Genomic DNA, 17169 nt, shown 5'->3' on the forward strand with positions numbered 1-17169 from the left:
GTCTCCAATGTCCACCCTCATCATTCCCTGGGGATCTTGCTACTCTCCTCCCCTGCTGTTCCGCTGCACACACACACACACACACACCCAGTGCCTTGCCTCAGTGTGGCGGGGTCAGATCAGGCGCAATTCCCACACTGTGTCACTGATGTTGTCCCCAGCAGGGCCATGGGCCAGTGAGGAGCATCATGTCTCATAGTGGGGCTGGCCATGTGTGGACATGAGCTTTTAAAGTGCCAAGGTACATGGCAAATCTTGATTGTTGCTCAGTTATCAGACTAATATTTAAATATTATTCTTTTGTTTCTCTAATATTGTCCCTTGAATTAAGCAATACTCTATGATAAGCCACATCTTATTCCTAGAAAAATATTTGCGGTAGCACAATTAATATTTGCTATTCTGACACCTTAATATTGATTTGATGATATACTTTGGATATTTGCATTTAGGAATTGAACATGCTTCATATAACCTTTCTAGATTTTAGGAAACCAAATAGAATGGTTTTGTGCATTGCAATTTTACATTTTCTGTACAGTATTCCTTTCTAAGATCCACTCTCCCCATTGTTGCTCTCTGTCCTGGCGTCTGTGCTAAACTTCCTGAGGATTTAAAGTAGATCTTACATCTTGTAAAATGGGACTAGTCGATGTACTAGTCACAGTGGCCTCAGAGCCTGTCATCATATGAATCTAAATCAGCCCAAAGTTGATCCCTATGAGGTGGTGGGTTGATAAACTTCCCTGCTCCAAATGTTTTACCAATTCTGACACCAGTGTCCTTTATTGCACTGTCTTCTCACTTATGGGTTCTGCAGCAGCCACGTACAACCCACAGGCCATACTTACAGATAAGTGGTTTGCTAAAGAACAGGGTACACCTCAGGATCAGTATTAGCCTGCTGTACTCAGGATCCGGAAGCATGTAGGCAGTTTCCATTCTTCAATGTATGACACCTCTCAGTTCCTCTGGATCACACTGGCCTCCTTGCAGCCTCTGTGCAGGACAGGCTTCTGTGGTCCCTGCTGCCACTGTCTTCAGTGGTACAGCCCTTGAGATGTGGAAGCTCTGGGGCCCTTGTGCTCGCTCACTTAGTGGGTCCCTCTATAATTCTCTCTTCTTAATTCCTTCTGCTACTTTCTTCTATCTGAGAAACCTCTGGGCTAGCTGCTTAAATACTAGGAAGCTTCTACTTGATTGTGCAAAAAAAATTAAAAGATAATGGAATTTTTTCTGGAACTTTTCAAAGCCCCCTCATACACAAACTCCTTGACAAGGCATGGCACTCTTACTAGGACCAAGACATGATGGCCAAACCCCTCTATCCCCTTTTGGTATGCCACAGTCATTCCATTTGCCAAGTAAGTGGTAACTCACCTTGTTTGCATAGTCTCTTGACCAATCCCTGCAACTTGTATACCCATCCCAGGGCAAGCTGGCTCCCAGAACCCAGTGAAAAATATCAAACCAAGGTGTTTACACCTTTCCCAGGAAATGTCAGTCAACCTGGACAAAAGTAAACACCATCTGGGGTAGAAAAGTAAGACCAGGGTAACTCCTCAGGGATGCAGGGAGCCTAACAAGCTGTTTCACCAAAGAATAAGGCAAAAGGCCATGTAAGCTCTAGTTTGGGAAACAAGCAGTACATTGTGAAAACGCCTGATGACTAAGGATTTGTCTTTCCCTTTCATACTTTGTTAAAATGCAGCATTCTTTAGTTTATACTTTGTTGATTTATGATGACATTGAGAAAAGAAAGTTTCAAATGCATTTGACTCTGGGCTACATCTTACTCTGTTTATAGGCCTCCCTATGTGATTTTTTTTTTCTTCTTCTCTCATTGACTGATGTGTAGCAGGATCAGACTATAAAGGGCCAAGAGGTAAAGTCCAAACAAAGTAACTGAATTGTATAGCTAGAGGCTTTAACTTGGGCAGGTCACTTAACTTCTAGGAAACTAACGTCCAGGAAGGTTATGCAACTTGACCCGCTTTTCAAGAGCCAACATTTGAATTTAGGCATTTTATTTTGGAAATCGGTTCTTTTGCTAGATTAAAAAAGAAAAAAGACTTAGAGAGGGTCTAGCTGATAAGTGAAAGGAGACCGAATAGGGAATTGGGATCTAGAGTGAGACACACAGTAGGTTCGAGAAGATTAGGAAGAGTTCTGGAGAAGGATAAATGGGTCAAAGAAACAATATGTGATTGAAAAGCAAATAACTATATACACGGGACCACAATAATACCACACAATAAACAACAAAATCCTACAGTTCTGATTTTTTAATGTATTACAGTTCGTGAACTTTAAAATAGTTTAAGCAAGAATAAAAGGTTTTTTTCAAAATGACTCAATTGCTAGCAGTTATCTTCACAAATGAAGATTTGAGCTGCAGATTGACAACTAACTAACTAGCAGACAGAAAATGATAAGTAAATATGCCTTGACTAAAATATATGGCAGTTCTTAAGAATAGCAATCTGTGTTATGTAGCATATAGTTTTTCAGTGTTCAAAATATGTACAAAAATTGTTTACCTTATATTTTGACTTCTTGGTAAGTTGTTGAACAACATTAACGTAATCTATTAGCTATTAAAATGTATATTTGCTTCTTAGGTTACAGTATGTAATAAAAAGCATAGGAAGATTTTCTTTCTTCCCAAGTAATGTAAATAATTATTCATAGCCTTTTCTATTTTCAATCATGAACCTCAAATTAAAATATGTTCAAGCTTGTGACATATAGGGGAAAGATTCTATTTAACACAAGCCTTGCTTTTTTAGTTTTTAATTTCATTTGGTTTTCTTGAGAGCATCCGTTAAATAGCTTTAGTTCTTGTAATTTCTGAATTTCAGTTCAGAGGCTCCTTCAAATAATTTCATCTTCACGAGTGTTGGACATAAATTAATCTTAAATAAAAGAGCATAAACTGTTAACTTGTGCCAAGTATTTCTAAAGTAAGATATTCCTTCTTTGAAAATCGGACCTACTTAAAAGACCTACTTAACCCACACTAGCAAGAGATAATGAAACCTGCAAGGTTGTAGGTAAGCCGAATATCAGCTATTGGTAATCATGCCACTTTCAATTTAGGATAAGAGGAAAAAAGATGTATATCCTTGATAATGAACTTGATTGAGCTAAGTAGTTCATCCTTTCAACTTTTTGGGTTTTTTTAGAAGAAACTAGTTAAATATAAAAATCTTAAAACTGTTAACATTCTATGAGTATCCCTTACTGACCTTGCTCTTCAGATAAATATATCATCATTAGCTATGTTACTATTAATGCCTGCCTTCCTGCAGAGGGCACTCTAGGAAGTAATGGACAGTACTTTTGATGTATCTAAACTCATTGGCAAACCCAAGGTTACTTAAATTTTCTCCTATTTTGCCTTCTAAAAGTTTTATAGTTTCATTTCTGTTTAGATCTCTGATCCACTTTAATTTTTCTCATCTATATATGGTATCTCAGTTCAACTCAACTCAATGCTATCAAGTCCAATCTGACTCATACCCCCTCCTGGGCTATTCTGGCTCTTCCGCCTTTGTGCTTTGAGTTCTTTGTCCTTCTCTGTAAATTTTAGCAGAATTTTGTCAATATCCACAAAGTGATCTAGTGCGATTTTGGTTGTGTTGTGTTGATCTATAGATTAATTTAGGAAGAACTGACATCCTAAGAATAATGAGTTTTTTTAACCATAAGTGGGAAAACCTCCACTTTCTTGGATCTTGTTCATAGTACATATTGCATCTGTTTTTGATACTAAACAATTTTACAATTTTGAAATTCAATCGTTCGCTGCCAGTATATAGAAAAGTGATTAACTTTTAACCTTGTATTTTGCAATCTTGCTATAATCTATTAGTTCCAGGTGTTTTCCGTTTTTAAAAAATATTTCATACATAGACAATCATGACTATCTAACCATTGAGGCCTTACTTAGTGCAGAATAAAACTGCTTCATGGGGTTCTAAGACTGTACATTTTAAAGAAAATCATTTTGTTGGGGGCTCGTAAAGCTCTTCACACAATTCACACACCCATTATTGGACTGTGAATCTTTACTGGAGCAGACACCCTTGTCTGTCTCCCGAGCAGTGTGGCTAGTGAGTTTGAACCCCCGACTGTGTTAGTCCACAGTGCCTCCAGCCTTCCTTGTCTGTTGTATGGCTGAAAATTGAGCTGTGTATCTTTTATCTAATGTCCTACCGCTGTGTATGATGTTAGCTATACCTAGTTTTAGAAACTATCAACTATTGAGGGGATTCCTCTCTTAGTTTTCTGGGAGTTTTTATCATGAACAAACGTTATACTCTGTCATATGCATTTTCTGCATCTATTGATGTGGTCATATGACTTTTTTCCTTAGACTGTTTGTTTGATAGATTGCACTAATTGATTTCCAAATATAGAGCCAGCCTAGCACACCTGGAATAAATCTGACTTGGCTTTTTTATACAGTGTTGGATTTCATTTTCTAATATGTTGATGATTTTTGCATCTGTGTTCATGAGAAATAGTGGTCTCTAGTTTTATTTTTTGTGTATCTTTAACCATTTTTAGTATTAAGATAGTGTTGGCTTCAAAGAATGGGCAAGGAAATGTTCCCTCTACTTATACTTTCTGGAACAGATTCTAAAAAATTCGTATATTTTTCTTAAATATTTGGAAGAATTCACCAATAAAACTACCTTGGACCTGGTGCTTTCTGTTTTGGAAGGTTATAAATTATTGATTCAATTTGAAGAAGAAATTTTCATGAAATTTTTCTGGTCCCAGTTTTAGTAGGTTGTATCTTTTAAGGAATTTGCCTATTTGATCCAAGTTACCAAATTTGGGACATACAGTTATTCCCAATGCTTTTATTGTCCTTTTAATATCCATGGGATCCATGGTATGTTCATTCCTTATATTAATAATATGGATCTTTTTTCTTTATTAACATGGCTTGAGGTTTATCAGTTTGATTGAATTTTCAAAGAACCAAGTTTTAGTTTCATGGATCCCCCCCCTATTCTGCTATGTTTGGGCTAAAATAATATATATAGTACTGTAATGTCATACCTGTCGAAGACTTCTTTCAAACACACACATGCATGCCTTTTGGGAACCCAAAGTATTGTTAGATGCTGCCCAGTTAGTTCCAGCTCCTGTGGACAGCATAGTCCAACAGCACAGAGCAGTGCCAGGTTCAGCTGCTCAGAGTCCTTGTTGTTGGAGACCATTCTTCCCTCCACTGTGCGAATCCATTTCATTTCCTCTTTGTCACTGAACCTCTACGTACTTTACAAAACATGAAGTCCTTCTTAAGAGATTGGTCCTTCTTCCTACCCTGTCTAAAGTGGGAACTTCAAATGCCCCACTAAAATTCCTAAGAAGAAACCTGGCTTTCAACATAATTGAGAAAATGTGTAAGTATAGCAACCAAACCGTAACTCCCTCAGGATCTTAATATTGATGACTCACAGTTTATAAGTGTAATCCTATCATTGGGTATATCTTTCTTGAATTCTTATACCTGGATAGATGAATGGGATTTACGGTTATCCCACAAAATTTGTGTGTGTGTGTATATGTGTGTGTGTGTGTGTGTGTATATATATATATATACACACACACACACACACACAGTGACCCCTCGCCACTTCGCGCTTCGACTTCCGCGGCTTCACTCTGTCGCGGTTTTTGCGTAAGAGCACCCACTGCCTACACCCGCTCCTTCAGAGGAAAAAGACGGCGACCCACCTGTAGAGTACATCCCTTAAGTCATTTCATAGGCTATTGATTACAGTATTTGTAAGAACTATGTATAATAATACTGTATGTGAAATATGTAATACTGTAAACCAGATGCCATAAATAATATAATAAATAATAAATGATAATTGTAACGTCCAAAATGTTTTACTGTATTTTCCCTTTTTCGTTTAATAAATTGGGTAATACGAGTGTAATGGTGACTAAAGGGTGTTTTTTCATGTCCTCTATGCTCTAACTATGAAAATATTTGATTTACAAATAAGGAATCGTACTTCGCGGAATTTCATTTATCACGGTAGGGTCTAGAACTGATTAACCGTGATAAACGAGGGTTCACTGTATATATATATATATATATATATATTTTTTTTGGTGGTGGTGGTGGTGGTGGCATAGTGGTTAAGAGTTGGACTACTAACCATAAGGTCAGTAGTTTGAAAATACCATCGACTTTGAAGGAAAAAGATGAGACTTCCTGCTCCTATAAGGATTTACAGTCTCAGAAACCCACAGGAGGGTTCTACTCTGCCCTATAGAGGTGCAGTGAGTCATCATCGACTGACTGGTAGTGAGTTTGGTACAGTAAAATACACAAAATGGGTCTGTCAAGAGTTCACATTCCTGCATTACAATTAGCATGTTCCAATCATGTTATAAAATTGCAGAACTTCACTTGTCCACAGAAACTCTTAAAGAAAAGTTAAATTTTTCCTTATAAATAAGTTTGGAGTCAACCTCACCTCTGAAGAATTTTAAATGAATTACCCTTTGACTTCCATGTATTAAAATGTGTTCAGTGCATCATTCAAAGAAGAAAAATTTAGATCTTCAAAATATTTATGAATATTGCAATGAAGTCTTATATTTTCTTTTTTTTTCTTAATCATTTTATTAGGGGCTCATACAACTCTTATCACAATCCATCCATACATCAATTGTGTAAAGCACATTTGTACATTCATTGCCCTCATCATTCTCAAAACATTTGCTCTCCACTTAAGCCCCCGGCATTAGCTCCTCATTTTTCCCCTCCCTCCCCACTCCCCTCTCCCTCATGAGCCCTTGATAATTTATAAATTGTTATTTTGTCATATCTTGCCTGTCCGACATCTCTCTTCACCCACTTTTCTCTTGTCCATCCCCCAGGGAGGAGGTCACATATAGTTCCTTGTAATCGGTTCCCTCTTTCCAACCCACTCTCCCTCTACCCTCCCAGTATTGCCACTCACTCCACTGGTCCTGTAGGGATCATCCACCCTGGATTCCCTGTATTTCCAGTTCCTATCTGTACCAGTGTACATCCTCTGGTCCAGCCAGACTTGCAAGGTTGAATTCGTGTCATGATAGTGGGAGCGGGGAGGAAACATTTAGGGACTAGAGGAAAGTTGTATTTTTCATCGTTGCTACATCGCACCCTAACTGGCTCGTCTCCTCCCCAGTCTTATATTTTCAACATTCTAAATTGCCCTCATGTTTTCTATATATGTGCCTTTTCCCTTTGGTTTTTTAGTTTCCACTCAGGCTGTGATCTAGCTTTGCAGTACCCAACTTGTAGTCCTGTATATACTGCACAGCCTCCTATACTAAAAAGAAAAACTGCCGTCTACTTGATTCCAATTCATATTGACCCTACAGGACAAAGAAGAACGGCTCTCTGGTTTCCAAACCTTTCAAACTTGTAAAGACTGCAGAGTGACTTGTGGGTGCAAACCATTTACTATGCCTTATGATTGACAGCTCAGTATGTAACCACCTAGCTACCCTGGGACTGTATACATCTTCCCTTGGAAGTCCCTTAGTACCCCATTTTCCCCAAAAAATATTTCTTACCTTTTTTTTTGTCTTGTGATATGTGGGTCTGAATTCTCATATTTAAAACTAAGATGATAAATTAATAGCTAAAAGTATAGTGGAATGCCATATCTAATAAACTAGAACTGATGGGGTCCAGCCAATGCAGTTTTCTGAATCAGCACCCCACATTAACCCCAGGAAGAGGGCTAAAAACCCAGATAACTTAGCATTAAAAATGAAATGATGTGGAAGGTGCCATGTGAGAAGAACTAAGAATTTTTGGTTGTGTCTTGTGAATAAAAATGATGCCAATCATTTTTGGATATGCACAAGGATGAGATAATCCTCACCGTTAGTGAGTAAACTAGCATTTCTTTGAACTGTCATCCTAAAACCAGGCATTGAACTGAGTGCTTTATGTATCAAAACGTATTCATTCAAAACCACATCCTCAGAACATAGGTTGTGATTTAAGCATTTTACAGATAAGGGGCAGCAGCCATCATGAGAAGCTTTCAGTTCAAACCTGGCTTTGTTCATGAACAACCAAATGACCTCTTGTACACTAACTCACTCTGAGTCTTGGTTTCTTCATTAGTAAAACAAATAGTAAGACTTACAGGAATCTTGTGAGGATTACAGAGCTATTTGGTAAATGGCTAAAGTGGTGGATATATTCAGATTAGACACTCAGGAAATGCTAGGTATGAGGAATAAATGAGAGAGAATTAACTTGTCTCAGACTCATTATGTAGAAGTGGGAGAATTTACCATCTGAGGAAATCTGATCAATTTAATGGTAATCAAAAAGGCCTTATCAACAGGGGGAATCTAGGACAGATTAAACCCCTCAGGACCAATTATTAGAGTAGCGAGTAATACCAGGAGGGTAAGGGGGAGGTGGGGGAGAAAAGGGAACCAATCACAATGATCTACATAAAACCCCTTCCCAGAGGGACAAACAACAAAAAAGTGGGTGAAAGGAGACAGCAGTCAGTGTAAGACATGAAAAATAAGTAAATAAATTATCAAGGGTTCATGAGGGAGGAAGGGGGAAAATGAGCTGATATTAGGAGCTCAAGTAGAAGGAAAATGTTTTGAAAATGATGGCAACATATGTACAAATGTGCTTGACACAATGGATGTATGGATTGTGATGAGCTGTAAGAATCCCCAATAAAATGATTTTTTAAAAAGGCCCATCATTGCATATTCAAATCTAAATTTTTTTTATAAAGGAGCTAGATCTCAGAAAATGAATACAATTAGTTTGCGATGGCCTTTCTCAGTATATAAGCAAGATTGATAGTAGATTGGAAAGGAGAGACTGTAGGCAGGAGAAACTTTTTCAGCACAAATATCAAGGTAAGATTGCCTAAGTTTTGTAGAGTTCAGTAGATAGAAGATTGATACCATCTTAGAGCAGTGACCCCTTTGGGGGTCAAACGACCCTTTCACAGGGGTTGCCCGATTCATAACAATAGCAAAATTACAGTTATGAAGTAGCAACAAAAATAATTTTATTGTTGGGGGCTCACCACTACATTAGGAACTGTATTAAAGGGTAACAGCATTAGGAAGGTTGAGAACCACTGTCTTAGAGGATATAGAGATTTATGTAAGGGAAGGCTAAGAGTACAAGTTGGGATAGAATTTTTGGAAACAGAGTTTTCCATGCTAAAAGGTACATCCTGGGAACCATTTTAATTTAGTTTTGAATTTTAGGGGTAAGGATAGATAGATATATGATAAATATACTGTTTCTAGATTTATTTATATTAATTGACAATGTACAAGGTGGGAGAAAAGGGGAGACTTGAACCAGGGTAGCTATTGATGGGCACATTCTATGTCTGGTGTCAAATTGAAAACTAGACCAGCTAGGGAACTATTGCAACAACCTCAGCCTACAGTGGATTACTATTAGAAATATGAATGGAAGAGAAGAGTTTGTCCTTTAGCTTTTTTTTAGCTGCAACCTTTTTATATAGACGTAATTTCCCCACAACAAGCTTTCTGGTGTCTTTCACGCTGCACTTTGAGGTTGGTTAGACTATAGCACTAAGCTAATGGCAGAGCCAGGACTGTGTGACTGTCCTTTTAGGTCTCTCTTAATGCAGGCACTTGAAAGTGTGGCTTTTTCTAAAGTAATGCGTTGTTTATAGGTGCCCTCCTGTCAGTTCTGACTCATAACAACTCTTTGTGTAACAGAAAGAAATACTACCCAGTCCTGTGCCATCAGCGGCTACGGGGGAGAAAGAGAAAGAATTACAGTCTCAGAATCCCTGTAGAGGGGTCATTATATATTATAATTGACTTGCTGGCAGTTGGTTTTGTTCAAGATTGTAGAAATACTCTTAAACGAAGTTGGAAATTTTGTGGTTAAATGAACTGGCAACTGACCTTTTACATTTTGTTTGTTTTTATAGGACCTAAGGAAAGCTGGATTGCTGATTTTTGCTAATAAACAAGATGTTAAAGAATGCATGACTGTAGCAGAAATCTCCCAGTTTTTGAAGCTCACTTCTATTAAGGATCACCAGTGGCACATCCAGGCATGCTGCGCTCTTACTGGCGAGGGGTAAGAATTCTTCCTCTTAAGCAACTTTATTTTGCTTAAAAAAATGTTCCTTCTGAAAATTAGGAAGTATTTTAAGCCTACCATGTACAGATAATTTTAAGGTAGAAACAAACTATCTATTATCAGAGTAAAACACTATATACATGAAACATAAATGAACTAATATATGTAAGTGTCTATATTAGTTGCGTTAAGGTAAATCTGCTGCACAAGACCTCTTTAGAGTGTTGAAGAACAAGGATGTTACTATGAGGACTAAAGTGTGCCTAACTCAAGCCATGGTATTCTCCATTGCATCATTTGCACCCGAAAGTTGGACATTGAATAAGGAAGACCATAGAAGAATAGATGCATTTGAATTGTGGTGTTGGAGAAGAATATTGAAAGTAACATGAATTGCTAAAAGGACAAATTGAAGCTGATGGTGCCCGGCTATCAAAAGATATAGCATCTGGGGCTTTAAAGGCTTGAAGATAAACAAGCAGCCATCTAGCTGAGAAGCAACAAAGCCCACATGGAAGAAGCATACCAGCCTGTGTGACCATGAGGTATCAATGGGATCAGGTATCGGGCATCAAAGACCTAAAACAAACAAACAAAAAGCTTATCAATGGGAAGGAGGGGGACAGCAGAGTGGAGACCCAAAGTCCATCAGTCGTAAATTGGATATCCCCTGTCAGAAGGTCCACAAAGAAGAGATGAGCCAGTCAGGGTGTAGTATAGCACCTACGAAACGCACAACCTTTTTCTAGTTCTTTAATGCTTCTCTCCCTCCCTCCCCCTAGTACCATGACCCCAATTCTACCTTACAAATCTGGCTGGACCAGAACATGTATACTAGTACAGATAAGAGCTCGCAACACAGGGACATGGGGGAGGGAGGGAGGTAATGAACTGATGCCAAGGGCTCAAGTAGAAAATGTTTTGGAAAAGATGATGACAACATATTTACAGATGTGTTTGACACAATGGATATATGAATGGATTGTAATAAGAGCTGTATGAGACCCCAATAATTTTTTTTTTTTTAAGACAAACTGATTAGTATTGGAAGAAGTAAGGCCAAAGTGCTCCTTAGAAGCAAGGATGGCAAGACTTCGTCTTACATACTTGGGACATGCTGTCAGGAGAGACCAGCCCCTGGAGCAGGATATCCTGTGTGGTGGACTGGAGGGGTGGCAAAAAAGAGCAAGGGCCTCGAGGAGATGGGTTGCAGCAGTGACTGCTTTGATGGGCTCCGGTATAGAAACCATTGTGAGGATGGCATAGGACCGTGCAGTATATCGCCCTGTTGTGCATAAGATCACTATGGGTCGGAACTGGTTCAAAGACCCCGAACAACAGCCACATAATAGGTGCTGCAGGAGTGCCAACAAATGAGAGTGCCATTGAGAGTTATGGAGATCAGGACACACTTCTTAGGATGGTGGTGGGACTTACATTCTTAAAAAGAAACTGCCATTTGTGAGCACATCCTATGTATTGAGAGCTATCCCATGTTACCTAATTTCATTTTTGTAATAATTTTGTTGATTGTTCTTACTTCACTTTTTAAAAATATAATTCTTTTTATGAAATATGAGGGGAGAGGGTTCATGTGTGAGACTAGTGTGAGGATATTCTCTCTGCTACCAGTGTTCTCAAGAAGCAGTTCTTGGACTTTTTTAAAAATAAGCTAGAACTGGGGAGAGTGTGATATAAAAGTCCTTGGTTTTGGCATGGTAAAAATGTATTTTGTAAGAATTGATACCAGATTGGTTCCAAGATTTAGAGATTGAAGATGTTCCAAATGTCCAACTCTCCCTGAATACCACTTTTGCTCCATTTCCCTCCAACTCCTCCCTTGAATATATTCCCTCAGGTCCTTGCTTTCTGCAGTTGGCTTTAATTTCCCACAGCAATGCACAGAACTTTGAGAAAATGTTTCATAGGGTGGTGGGTGATAATCAGTCCAAAATTCAAAAGTCAGGCAGAGCCAAATGCAGAGTCCAGAGTCAGAAGCCAAAATGTCCAAAAACCTTAGTGGGACTTCTTGATTTGACCAAAGCTCCGTACGGAAAATAGAAGTCTGGCTTTCCAAATGAGAAAATTAGTGTGTAGAATTGTACGGTAGCACCCTTACATATCCAAGAAAACAAAGAGTGTGGCCCTTTGATTCACACCCTCTACTAAGGTCCGGTCTGTTCTTTAGTAGAGAATGCCCTCCAGAATGGGACTGTAGCCTCAGGCATAGATTCCAGAGTTTTACTCTATCACATAAGGAATTATGACTAAGAGGGCCTTCTGAATTGAGCATAACTCACTGAAATAAAGGGTTTTGGAGTCACATTAGAAATTCTATTTACAGTTGAAAATTACAGTAGAGTTTTTGCCCTGGTGTACTCAGAGGAGCCCCAATGGCACAGTAAGTTAAGCATTGGGCCGTTAACCTAAAGATCAGTGATCAAACATACGAGCCGCTCCCTGGGAGAAAGGTGAGGTAGTCTGCCTCTGTAAAGCCTCAGGAACCTTAGGGGGCAGTTATGCTCTATCCCATAGGGTTCTTAGGAATTGGAACTGGCTTGATGGCAATGATGGGTATTGCTCAGAGGTGAAAGGAGTGGCCAGCATGGCCGAATGTAAGGCAAGACTAGTAGGATGGCAAGAGTGCCATTGACTTTAACCATAAATAAATAAATTCAATCAGGTCAGGAACAAACTGTATATATTAGGAAAGTGGACATAGTTTAATACAGTTTAAAGAAGTCAGTTTTGAGAAATAATAGTTTTGGGATGATGGGGAACAAATTGAGAGATGAAGTAGGAGGTTGAAAATCAGATTAAAGACTTAAAGGGAGGAGCAAGCTAGAGTACAGTAGTTGTTTTTCCAAAGTATTGTGGCACTGTATATATTGAAAAGCACAGAATTGAACTGGAGATGACGATTCTAATTAGAGGTTGTAAATTTTAGGGTGAGGTTATCCATGTATTAAGAGAGGGCAGGTGCGGAGGGCAAAGAGATGGGTTAACTTAAGGACAGTGGGTGGGTGGGGGAAATATTCTTTCAAGACAGTGGTGAATTGACCATGCAGGATGAGCCATTGAAGCAAAATCTTAAAGTGAAACAGAAGGCACTATTATCTGATCGGTATGCCTCAGGGCTGTTGACTGGCATTCCTAGATGGTGGTTGTTAGGTGCCATTGCGTCAGCTCCAACTCAGTAATGACCAGTGTACAGCAGAATGAGCCCCTGTTTGATCCTGCACCATCCTCACGCTAGTTCTTCTGCGTGAGCCCACTGTTGCGGCCACTGTGTCAGTCCATTTTGTCGAGGGCTTTCCTTTTTTTCACGGCTCCTCGAAGTTACCAGGCATAATGTCCTTCTTCAGGGACTGGTCTCTCCTGATAACATGTCCAAAGTGTAGTATGTAAGACAGACTTGCCATCCTTGTCTCTAAGGAGCATTTTGCTTGTACTTCTTCCAAGATGGATCTGTTTGTCCATGGTACTTTAAATATTCTTCGCCAACACCATAGTTTAAATGCATGGGTTGTTCTTCAGTTTTCCTTATTCATCGTTTAACTTTCACATGCATATGAAGCAATAGAAAAAAGCATGGCTTGGGTCAGGCAATTAATCCTAAAAGTAACATCCTGTCTAGATGGTACACATGATTAATTCACTTAGCTTTTAACCAAAAGCTTGGCATTTTGGATTAACCCTAAGGTACGTACAGGGAAAGGCTTAATCTTATACTTCAGCCATTGAAAACCCTATGGAGCTTGGTTCAGTTTTGACACACAGGTCAGCTCAACCATAACTGGATTTATTACTCGTTTACAGCAGTTTGGAAGAGTGTGATTAAAACCTTCCTAAAGCAAATCTGTTTATTGAAGATTCACACAATAAACCCAAGACAACTATAACTGACATAAGATTTAATTTATATATGTTGATAATTAAGCAGTTGTATAGAAAAATCAATCATTGATTAGAATAACTATTAATCCTAGCAGTTGAATTTTTGAACTTTTTAACTCTTGGTTTATATGGACATCTATTTGTTGGGAAATATTCTCTTTCTCATCATGTTAGGCCACCTTGATCTACGTTCTTGGTTTTAATATTCAGTTTGGTTAAGGGAATTAAAGATCACTAACTTTGTGATTAGGCATGATATTGATTTGCCTATATGTCCTGGTGGCATAGAGGATTACCCTACAAACCACAAGGTCAGCAGCTCTGCAAGAGAAGGATGAGGCTTTCTACACCATTAAAGAGTTACAGTCTCGGAAACCCACAGAGGCAGGTCTCGTCTGTCTTGGGGTCTGTCAGAATGGGCTCCATGGCAATGAGTTTTTTGGTTTTGGTACTGTTTGCAAGTTTGCACGCCTGAATACCTCTATTCTATGGATATAATTCCAGTCTCAGTGTTGTGACGATTAATTAATATATGTAAAATGTTTAACTTAGTGTCTGCTTTGCTTTTAGTTAAGTATTGGTTTAAAAAACAGCCATCTGTTAACCTCATTGTTGTGTTTTGTACGTGTCTTTTACATTATTAAAGGCTTATTTGCCCAGAATTTTGTTTTGTTTTTCAAAATAACATTGCAACATAGTTTCTCCTATCTATAAAAGCTCGTAGATTCTGATCGGTGCTACATATAAATTTTTCGTTTATTGCAATGCATTACGTATAACTATTTCTCTCTTGCTAAACATTTAGTTTTGTAAACCACAGTGTGCATCCTTTTCTGTGTTTTGAATTGTGTTCAGTTGTGTATCAATAATTGGCTGTTACTAATCGGCGATATTTTATTCCCTTTTACTTTTGTATACATAGATGTAATATGCATATTAAGTGTATACTGTGGTTTAACAACTCTTTATATATGAGGTTTAATATCCTACCTTTTATCTTTGTTCTTATGAACATTTTCCCATTATTCAAACTTTTTCTCTCCTAGACATTTAAATTCTGTTTTCCTGTTAAAATTAATGTAATAAATAGCCTTTTGTGGAAATCTATGTACATCCATAATCATTTTCTTAGGATGCATTTCTAGAAGTAGAAAAAAAGTAGGAAATACTGAAATTTTAAATATTTCTTATTGTATATTGCCAAGCTGCTTCTGTTGTCATTGAGCTCCTTCTACATTTTAGGCATTGTTCAGTGCACAAAAAAAAGACACTGGCATAGGCATATATGATTCTACTGCAACAACATCAGCTTTGAGTATTGCTTCTTAAATCTTTAAGGAGGTACTAAATTACCTTTATAATGTCCTGCTCATTGATTTTCAGTTAGGCACTCCAGTGGCACAGTGGTTAAGTGCTTAGCTGTTAATCAAGAGGTTGGTGTTTTGAAAGTACCAGCTCCTCCATAGCATAGAGGTTTGGCAGCATGCATCTATACAGATGACCTAGAACTCAAACTCATCACCATTGAGTCCATTCTGACCCTGTAGGACAGGGTAGAATTGCCCCGGTGGGTTCCCATGGCTAGAAATCTTTACAGGAATACAAAGCCGTATCCTTCCCTCACGGAATGGTTTGTGGTTTCAAACTACTGCCTCTATGGTAGTGCAACGTGTAACCCACTACACCACCAGGGCTCCTTCTGGGAAGATAATAGCCTTGAAAAGCCTAGGAAGCAGTTCTACCCCATCCCTACGTCCCTGTGAGTCACAGTCAACTCTCTGGCTGTGGGGTTGGTTTATCAGTTTAGAATTTATTTATTTGCTTATTATCTACATATTTTGTGATTAAAGTTTTATTGGCATGTAATAATACACATCATACAATTCAGTATTTCAATCATATTAAAAAGTTATATAATCACCAACACAATATAGTTTAGAACATTTTTTTGGTATTCATTGTTGTTAGTTCCATTTTCCACCCCACCCCCTCATAACCTGCCATACCCCTAAGAAACCATTAATCCAGCTACTGTCTCTATAGATTTACTTATCCTGGATTTCATATACCGAAAAACATTCAGAAACAAAACCAAAAAAACTCAACAACCAAAGCAAAGTAAAACATAAAAATCACAATCTAGAAGAGATCAGAAAATAAGAAAAACTAGCCAACACCCACTTCTTGTTATTATAAGCTGCTATCAAGCTGGCTCCAACTCATGGTGGGTTTTATGGCTAACAGAATGCAGTTCAGAGTTTAATCAAATGATTTTAACTCTTTACAGACTGTGCCAAGGACTTGAGTGGATGATGTCACGACTTAAGATTAGATGATCTCTACTGACCTCGTCTCATATGGACTTTGTGTAAACGAAAAGCGCGACACTACACCAAAAAGCCAAAAAAAAAAAGGGTAGAGATATATATAAAAAAAACAGACAAAAACTTTCTATAAAAAAAAAAAAAAAAACAACACATATGGGGGAGAAAAAAAAAAACAACAAAAACTCACACCTCAAAATGCGCTTTCACAAGAGCTCCCAAAAAAAAAGCTCCAAAAGCTGAGAGACACTTTTCCCCCCACAAAAAAAACCCTCACAACACCGGGGAGACCCTCGGAAAAACAAAAAAGAGAAAAACACATTTAAAACTGAGAAAACTATGTTCAAAACAACACCCCCCAGAGGAGAGCGCTGCTCTCGTGCCACAAGAACGAAAAACAAAAAACAACAAAGACACTGTCCCAGATATTAAAAAATAAAATGGCGCTTGAAAAAAATATTACACAAAAGGGTATATGTTTTGTGTATATACCTCAAGTTCAAGTTAATAGCATTGACTTATGTTCTAAAGAATTTTTGTGAATAACAAAAAATGATAACATCTTTAATCATAACCATAATAACATGCGTGTTGACATTGGTGTTGTGTCATTTTGTACTTCTCCCCTTATGTTCATTGTATTATACTGACCAATCTCCAGAATCATTGAGCTCCTTTGAAAGGAAATAGAAAAAGTAGTGGAAGACAGCTTGAAATTGTGTACATGTTTTCTTGTTGATCAAACAGTGAATAGAAACATGCTGTACAGCTGAGTGAATATAGATCGAATGTATTAAATCC

At 38.1% G+C, this 17169-nt stretch overlaps 1 protein-coding gene across 1 annotated transcript in view; it reads left to right on the forward strand.

Annotated features, from left to right (window-relative positions):
• The window catches only part of ARL5A (ADP ribosylation factor like GTPase 5A), a 34039-nt gene extending 17621 nt beyond the window's left edge, over positions 1–16418 (forward strand). Inside the window, exons 5-6 of the mRNA XM_004703823.2 lie at positions 9993–10144; positions 16332–16418. Of these exons, the coding sequence (XP_004703880.1) occupies positions 9993–10144; positions 16332–16380 (201 nt within the window). The 3' untranslated portion in view covers positions 16381–16418. The remainder of the gene's footprint in view (positions 1–9992; positions 10145–16331) is intronic.
• Positions 16419–17169: the final 751 nt, after the last annotated feature.

Source organism: Echinops telfairi, unplaced genomic scaffold (genome assembly GCF_000313985.2).
Source record: "Echinops telfairi isolate 266 unplaced genomic scaffold, ASM31398v2 ScPeMD7_4;HRSCAF=17, whole genome shotgun sequence".
In the NCBI taxonomy this organism is placed as follows: domain Eukaryota; kingdom Metazoa; phylum Chordata; class Mammalia; order Afrosoricida; family Tenrecidae; genus Echinops; species Echinops telfairi.